Genomic DNA, 8,902 nt, shown 5'->3' with positions numbered 1-8,902 from the left:
GAAGGAGGCACAGGCTCCAACACATTTGTGCACCATTTCCTCAAAAGGTAGGTAATAAAGGAGATGTGAGACATGTAGAGAGGAGTTCCTCTTGAGGCAAAACAGTCTGTATCAAGGGTGGGCCACAAATGGGGGTTTGGTTTTGGAGAGACCTTTGCTTCCTTTTTATCTTTTGCATTATGTGACTGCACAGCTACCGGGGGGGGGGGGGGTTTAGGTGGCGTAGAGGTGATGACCATGCTACCGGTCACAGAGAAATTGTACCGGTAAAGGAAGAAGGATGTTACAGAGGGTTGCTGGGCTTTAGAAGATGCAGACACTTCCTGCATCTTCAGTCAGTTGACGGAAGGCGCTGAGGCAAAATAGGACAATCTACCAGCAGCAGAGCCCTCACCATGAAGTTTTATTTCTCCATCATCTTTTTGGGTTGGTATTGTAGAGGGGGGAATAGGAGGGTGGAAGGACCAGAGAATGGGATGCTAGTTTCTGTTGCTCAGTTATCTTTCCACTAATGGAATCATCTGTTTTTCCAGGATGGTGGCTGACTGGGAAGACATTGAAAGGTGAGCTACGTCCAAGACAAAAGAATGTTAATATGTCTCGTAATCAGAATGTGAATAGAAGCTAAATGACATGCCTTTTCATAACCAAATCTATTTTTTTCTTACACATGCTTGAGAAGTTAAGATCTACCAACCTTCCTTGCTCTATACACTCTTCAGAGAACACACCACTATGTTAAAGGTCTCGTTGCTGTTTCTCTCCCACTTCCTGGCCAGTTGGCAACCTTTGTGTTTTGCTGCTATTACTGTGCCACTCATACCAGTTTTACTAGTCTATTTGGACTAGCAGCAAAATGCACCAAAATGGGCACACGCCATTGTGGATATTGGACAACCCAGATCCCAAGGCCTTATTTGAAAGAACCTACAGATTAGTCAGGGTATAGGGATGGGGAAAAACTTGGTCAACTGTGTCTAATAATTCACATTTCTTCAAATCATGTGTGAACCAAAACACAGTCATTCTTTGAAATTCACACTCTCTGGATTTTGCAAGGCATTTCTCCAACCCAATAACGCTGATGAATTTTCTTGAAGAATTAATGAGGAGGCCATCTTGGCTGTGATTCCTGGAATAATTGTTCCCTGCCTTGCAGGCCTCCCCCCCCCCCCCCCGACTCCAGCTACAAAAATTGAAGGTGTTGAAAAGACTCTTGGGCTGGAGTCTTGTTGGGTTTTTGTTGTTGTTGTGTTTTGTTGTTGTTGCTGTTACTGATATTTTGTAATTCTCTTGCTCTCTTTTTTTGCCCAGGACAATCTTATCCCAAGCCTTCCATCTCAGTGGTCCCCAGTAAAATTGTCCCCCTGGGAGGCAATGCTACCATCCGCTGCAAGGTGCGCAGTGAAGACTACGCACAAGCAACATTTGTTCTGTTCAGAGAAATGGATTCATCTTTGCATGCTTCAGTAGTCAAGAAGTCAGAGTGGAATGAGGTTGCATTTTTCTTTGCCAATGTCAAACTATCAGATGGTGGGAACTACCGGTGCCGATATTGCTTCAACTCTTTCTCTGGTGACAGCTGCTCACGTTTAAGTGACAGAGTAAAGGTCAAGATAAGAGGTGAGAGCTGGCTGAGTCAAATTTAGAGATGCACATGAAGTTTTCTAAACTTGAGTCTGGAAATGAGCTTTGGAGGGAAAATAAAAATAGAAGAGAATTTATGAAACCTAAGTTCTTCTCTGGCTCAGACTAAAATCTGAGCCAGGGAAGAATTCCCGTCTTCTCTCTCATCCTCCCTATGAGCCTTTCTGAGCTCACAAATATCCTGTCATCCTTCCCTTTGCAGCCTTATCATGTGGCAGCATCACCACTGCAGCAGCAGCCCAGCTGTGGGGGCTGAAGGAGAGGGGAAGAGAGTCTATCTGTGTCTCCTTCCTGGGTCCTTATGCAGCTGTGCACTGTGCCAAGAGAAAAGATGCCATGGCCTATGGAAAATGCAGTATGGTTTCTAATCCATGCAAACCAAGGCTTTTTAGCGTACTGGCACCAGTAATTTGGAACACTATTCCTACTGATGTCAGACAGGCACCTACAATCTCGATAGATTTCAGTCTGCTGAAAACACATTTGTTTCACCAATTTTTTTAAAGAACTAAGTTGACTCAGTGTTGGTCATCTGTGCTGGATTTTATGCTTTTATAACTTTAAGATTTGAAAGTTTTATGGTGTTTCTGAATGATTTTACTGTACACCACCTTGATTTTCTTTCAATGGCAGTTTATACACATTCTTCTAAAAAGCATAAGAACTAAAGGAGAGTCCTGCTGGATCAGGCCAGTGTTAGGCCATCTAGTTAGTTCAGCTACTTGTTCTCACAGTGGCCAAACAGATGCCTCAATGGGCAACCCACACGCAGAGCCCTCTCCTCTCCTGTGATTTGTAGCGTCTGCCCCAGACCACGAAGGCAGAGCATAGCCATCGTGACTAGTAGTCTTATCTTCCATGAATCTGTCCACTCTTCTTTTGAAGCTGTCCTAGTGGGAGACCATCACTGCCTCCTGCGGGTTCCGTGAGTTCCACGGTTTGATTATGCACTGTGTGAAGAAGTCCTTTCTTTTACCTGTGCTGAATCGCCCACCATTCAGCTTCATGGGAAGCCCACAAATTCTAGCATTCTCATATATATGTACACAGTGTGTGTGTGTGTGTGTGTGTGTGTGTGTAGTTCTCCCAAGGGGTACCATCAGGAGTGGAAGGCTCCTTCCTCTTTCACTCTACCTCCTTCTCCAGCGATACGTTAAACCAGAATGGGGAACCTGTGGCAGATTCAGTGGTGTAGCGTGGGGGGTGCAGGGGGGGCCGGCCGCACCGGGCGCAACATCTGGGGGGGGGGCGCGCTCACACTCGCAGCTCTCTGCCCCTACCTGGCTCACTCACTGTGCTGGCTGTGCGAATCTGATCCGAGCCGCCGGGTCGCCGCCCACTGTGGAGGGGAGGGTGCCAGGCGTGCGGTGCGGTGCGGTGTGGTGCGGTGCAGTGGGGAGAGAGAGCGAGGGACTATCTGGGGGAGGGACCGTGCAGCGGGGGGGGGGGGCGCAAATTACTTGCCTTGCCCCGGGTGCTGACAATCCACGCTATGCCACTGGACAGATTCCCCACCTTCTAAATCTCAGTTCTCTTCTCTTTCTCTCTTTTATTAATATATAATTTTATTAGTTTTTTTAACATATCATTTTCAACAGTAATGAAACATACTTCTACATCTTATTCAAATTTTTGACTTCCATCAATCCTGTCTGAAAATTTTCCAATCTAATCTCTCAGTATGCATTTCTTATCTTCCCTATTACATTTCAAACTCATAACCAATATCTCTATCCTTTTCTACTTTGTAACACTTCATATATTTCTCCTTACAAAACTTCTTGTAGTCCTACTAGCGTAATTTGTTGATTACAGTTGTTCTTCAAATAACTCATATACTTCTTCCAATCTTCTGTAAATCTCTGGTCCCGCAGGTTTCGAATCCTTCCTGTCATTTTGTCCAATTCTGCATACTCCATTAATTTCATCTGCCATTCTTCTTTTGTTGGAATTTCTTCTTGTTTCCATTTCTGGGCTAACAATACTCTTGCCGCAGTTTTTGCATATAAAAACAATTTAACATCTTGCCTATTAATGTCCTGACCTATAATACCAAGTAAAAATGCTTCTGGTTTTTTAAAAAATGTATATTTCAACATCTTTTCCATCTCATTATATATCATTTCCCATAAGTTCTTTACTTTTTTACATTCCCACCACATATGATAAAATGTTCCTTCTTTTTCTCTACATTTCCAACATTTATTATTTGTCTTATACATTTTAGCTAATTACACTGGTGTAATATACCATCTATACATCATTTCCATCATATTCTCTTTCAAAGCATTACAGGCTGCAAATTTTATCCTTTCATTCCACAACATTTCCCATTCTTCAAGAGTTCTCTTCTCTTTCTCACCCAGCTCTGCATTTTCCCAAGCCTTCCATCTCAGTGAGCCCCAGTAATATCGTCAAGTTGGGCGGAAATGTCACGATCCACTGTAACAGTCAAGGCTACCAAGATGTAGAGTTCCAACTCTACAAAAAAGTGGGTCCATCTTTGTTTCATGTTGTAATGGAGGAAGACAGGCAAAAACGGGTTGTATTTGCTATTGCCAACGCCACACTATTCCACGGAGGAATCTACCGGTGTACATATTGTTTCAAGTCAACCTTCTGTGAACTGTGCTCAAATTTCAGCAACAGCATATATATCTACATAAGAGGTAAGGCTGTTTGTGTGCTTTACCCCCCCCAAATAAATAAATAAATGGTACTAACATGGATTTTGTATTCCCTGCAGCTGTATATCAAAGGGAAAAGCTGCATTAGCTAAAACATACAAGGTGTTTTTTAAAAGAGGCTCCTTCCCATGCTGTGCCAGCATTGGAGTATCATTAGCAATCTTCTCAAATGGTGCATTCCAGGCTGAAACACATTATTTGCTGCTGAATTTAGCAGGATATGTAGACACAGGCTGCCTACACACTGACCTCTCCAGGGGTATTTCCCAATCATATGTGGTGATGCTGAGGACTGAACCTGGCACCTTCTCCCTGCAAATCATTTCCCAGTAAGCTGTGGTCCATCTGGTCATGGACATAGGAATATGAAGAAGAATGGCAGCAAACAAAGGCTTGTTTCATTTAAGCAACTCTGGTTGAAACTGAAGTGCAGGATTTGGCTTTTCAGGATGCTTTTTAGTGAGAGCCTGTCCACCCTGTGAGAATAAATCCTGGTTTGGAGCTGCTTCAGGTTCTGAAATACAGGCTCTGGAGGAACCTTCTAAATACTGCACACATTCAGTTTATTTGCAGTGGTTCCCAGAGCTGCCCATAAGCCCCTGAAAGTCTTGAGATGGGACAGGCTTCACTTCTACCTTCTGACCATCAGGGGGCAAACGTCTTCCAAAAATGGAATGGAGATAAACCACACTGTGATGCACACAAGAGTGGGGGGAAAATCTTTTGATTTTGGTTTGAAAGTCAAACTTTTGCATGAATGGAACTCTGTAACCTGATTGAATTATGCAAATATGTATATATTTCCTTTCTCTGCATTAATTTTGTGACTAGTGCTCATGCTTCCTTATTGCATATAATTCTGCTGTGAATAACGGGGGGGGGGGGGGGGTGGCAGAGAAGAGGCATGAATGGCTGCCACTGAAATCCTGCCCATTAGAATTCTGGTTTAGCACTTTGGCTTCTGAGCTGGGACTTGACATTGCCCCAAACATATCAAATGCATGTATCAAAGTGAATTGGAAACCCACTTTTACCTGGCGAAACCTGAGATTCCCAGGATTTTTACAACTCGTTGAAGAGTCAAGTGATAGCATTTCTCAGCAATGAAGTCTTTTTTAATTAAGGTATGTACATTGTTGCTGGTTTTTTTTTTAAAAAAAGCATAATGTTATTTCAAATTTAATAGACTAGACCATAATGTAAACATAACTTTTATATGCACTGGGAAACAAACAAATAAATGTCTGATTGACTTTACTGTGATATTTGCTTTATTGCGGTGGTCTGGAACCAAACCCACAACATATCTCTGAGATATGCCTGTAATATAGTAGCAGAATGAGACTGGCTGAGTAGGAGATGAATTGACTGACATGGTCATTAGCAGGAGATATTCCTTGATTACCGTAAACATTGCTACTCCCTGCCTCCCCTTTTATTCCAACACGTAGATCCCAGCCTCTCCAAACCATCCATCAGAATGAGACCTGGGGACCCACTTGCCGAAGGCTTCAATGTCACCATTGAGTGTCACGGACCAGAGAATGGCCTGAACTTTTCTTTGCACAAGTCCAGCAACCTGATAGCATGGCAGATGGCAGAATCGGACGGAAACACATCTGAGTTCTCTCTTTCCATGATCAGGCTGGAGGATGAAGGGAATTATACCTGTCAGTATCACCGCAGAGGACATGCCTTTCAGTGGTCGGAGCCAAGCGACGCAGTGGGGTTGGAACTTGTGACAGGTGAGGAGACTGGCTTTGTGCCTTTGTTTTCCTTCCTTCTGTGTATATGGGAGGAGTTTGGGGAATTGCGACGACCAAAGCCAAATACCTCTATGGCGGAACCATGGTCACATGGCACAGAATGGAGTAACCAGGTGAGTTGACTCCACTGGCAATGGCTAAGTATGTGTGGGTGCAGCCCCGACAAAAGAGCAGTGGCAAGAGAAATGGATGAACTATGCAGAACTGGCTAAACTGACATACAAATTGCAAGATAAGGACAACTGTGACTTTAAAGAAGAATGGGAACTTTTTACAAACTACTTAAAAAAGCAACAAAATGAATTGGACTCCTTGGCAGGTTTTGAATAAACATACACAAATTTATTGATTGTTAACATAGTAGACAGATAATATAAGGATTTATGCAATTTTACAATTTGCAGAGAATAATATGTTGAGAAATCAGACAGAGGAGCTGAAGGAAGTCTGGGTGGGGGAGGGTTCGATGGGGAGGTGGGGGGAAGGGGAAAAATAATGAATATGATATGTTTTGATATTTTGTTATGTTGAAATTGTTATTAAAAAAAGTAAGTGTGGGTTCAGGAATGAATAAGGAGGTACATTTGAAGCCTGAGAGAGATGGAGACAGCCCTGGGAATTGTGGGAAGCATATGGTTGTATTTACATGATTGTGTTTGGGACCACGTTATCCCTCTTTGATATTCTGAAGAATCGGGGTTGGCTAACCCACAGCATGTGGATTATATCCAGTCCCACTAAACTTTTTCATTTACCGTATTTTTCGCTCTATAAGGCGCACCAGACCACAAGAGGCACCTAGTTTTTGGAGGAGGAAAACAAGAAAAAAAATATTCTGAATCTCAGAAGCCAGAACAGCAAGAGGGATCGCTGCACAGTGAAAGCAGCAATCTCTTTTGCTGTTCTGGCTTCTGGGATAGCTATGCAGCCTGCATTCGCTCCATAAGACGCACACACATTTCCCCTTACTTTTTAGGAGGGAAAAAGTGAGTCTTATAGAGCAAAAAATACGGTACTTAATATCCTGCCCTTCCATCTTCCTCTGCTGCCACCATCTCCACCAGTAGCTTCAGACTCAGGCTCAGGTTCCTCCAGGTCCTCTTCTTGAGTTCCTCATTGCAAGTCCTCACAATCTGCCAATGCACTCCCAACTGACCCCCCCAGGCAGTGCTGAACCTGACCTTCTGCTGTCTTCAGCCAGGACCATCCAACCAATCCATTGGTGGATGAAATTTCAAGCCCACATTATGGACCAGCAATTCTGAACGGAACACCCAGCAAGTGACCAATCACAAACTGACCACTTTTGGATGCTCCTGCATTTTCATAAAAACTGAAACGCAACATGTATCCCTGCCATCTTATTAGTGGAGCTGTCAGTTGGTCCACTGCTTGCAGACTTAGTATGCTTTGTATCATCTCTCTGACTCTAGTCAGAAGGAAAAGCCAAGTGGAGTAGATTAGAAGACTGCTTCCATTGGCGGGTAGATCCCGCAGGCTGTTCTTATGTTCTTAGAAATCAGAAGTAAGTCCCACTGGACTCGATGGGGCTAAGTATGCTGAGGGTTGGAAGTTAGAAAATCAATTTGGAGGGATGGGAGGAACTCGACGACTCGAGAGAGTCAAAATATAGGTGATGAAAGGAAATGTAAAAAATATATGGTGTTTTTTGAAAATGAAAATGTTAATAAATATTTTTATTTTTTTTTAAAAAAAAGTATGCTGAGGGCCACAGCCTTGGAGTAATCTCCCTCCCCACCCTGCCTTCACAACCAACAATTGAGTAGTAATTCTTCTCTGTCTCACTCTGCAGCAAACACTTCTACATCCATGGAGATCATCATCCGCCTGGGCGTTGCTGGCTTGGTCCTGCTTTCCTTGGTGCTGATCGTGGCTGAGTTCATGTGCAGCAGGCAAGGCTGAGAAGCTCTGACTCGACTCAATTCCACAAGTCAAGACCCTTCCTTGAGGCATCCGAGACAAGCAAAGCCACAGGCATCCCATAGAGACTGGTTTCATTTCTTGTTCATCTGAAGGCCAAATTTCTATTCTGTGATAACACCAAGAAACCTTTTTGGAAGGGGCTGGGGTGGGGTGAGAATACTGGAGGCTTCTGTTTTCTGTGCCTTTTTTGAGCTTTTTATGTAATTTTGGAACACTTAACTTACTGTTCAGCTAAGTCCTTCTCAGAGAAAACCCATTGAAATAACTGTAACTTATGATTTTATTCCTTGTCTGGGTGTTTTGCCTTTTATTATTATTATTATTTATCTCTTATAGTAATCGTATCAAATGAAAAGCCATAAAAAGCATACCCGTCCATCTAAAACCCATGTGACTGTGAGTTAGGCAATTGCTTTTCTGTTGCTTTGAACTGTGATTGGGCAGGAGTAGCAAACTCCGAAATGCCCATCCTCAGTGAGAAAGCAGCTCCTGAAATCCAGCGGGGGAAATGAGAGGATTTTCGGGGTATGAGAGCGGAAGACTGTTGTGTGGAGCCAGCATGGAAGAATGCTAGTGCATATCCCCTGAAGGAAATGAAAGATCCCTAGTTTAATTCAAGGGTGGCAAAGGCAGGGGGCAGGGTTTATAGGAAGGGTGGAAATGTCCAAAGCTATTGTGGGGGTGCTATTTTAGGGACTGGGGTGGAGAGAGACCATTGTCAAAGCTCTGCTGAATACTCCCTCCCTCTCTCACAGTCTCGGCGAGTGTGAGGCGATCTGGAAGCCTTTGCAAGGTTTGCCCGTGGCCTGGCAGTGAAGCTTTGCAATGAGAGCAAGCCCTTTCAGAACCTGATGCCCT

At 43.6% G+C, this 8,902-nt stretch overlaps 1 protein-coding gene across 1 annotated transcript; it reads left to right on the top strand.

Annotated features, from left to right (window-relative positions):
• The first annotated feature begins 241 nt into the window (after positions 1 to 241).
• Positions 242 to 8,411, top strand: LOC310663604 (T-cell-interacting, activating receptor on myeloid cells protein 1-like). The gene is made up of 5 exons (XM_083411647.1): positions 242 to 563; positions 1,315 to 1,623; positions 4,014 to 4,316; positions 5,786 to 6,079; positions 7,914 to 8,411. Exons 1-5 carry the CDS (start codon positions 512 to 514, stop codon positions 8,021 to 8,023), a joined length of 1,068 nt encoding a protein of 355 aa, XP_083267773.1. The 5' UTR covers positions 242 to 511; the 3' UTR covers positions 8,024 to 8,411.
• Positions 8,412 to 8,902: the final 491 nt, after the last annotated feature.

Source organism: Podarcis tiliguerta (genome assembly GCF_965153285.1).
Source record: "Podarcis tiliguerta genome assembly, chromosome: 13".
Lineage (NCBI taxonomy): Eukaryota > Metazoa > Chordata > Lepidosauria > Squamata > Lacertidae > Podarcis > Podarcis tiliguerta.
This window is presented reverse-complemented; position numbering and strand designations above follow the sequence as displayed.

Bases quoted from the DNA above. Each gene is read 5' to 3' on its own strand.
- LOC310663604 (XM_083411647.1), top strand. From the start codon at position 512: ATGGAATCATCTGTTTTTCCAGGATGGTGGCTGACTGGGAAGACATTG. The intron at 564-1,314 runs GTGAGCTACGTC...TTTTTTGCCCAG, and splicing joins GACTGGGAAGACATTGAAAG to GACAATCTTATCCCAAGCCT. The intron at 6,080-7,913 runs GTGAGGAGACTG...CTCACTCTGCAG, and splicing joins GGGGTTGGAACTTGTGACAG to CAAACACTTCTACATCCATG.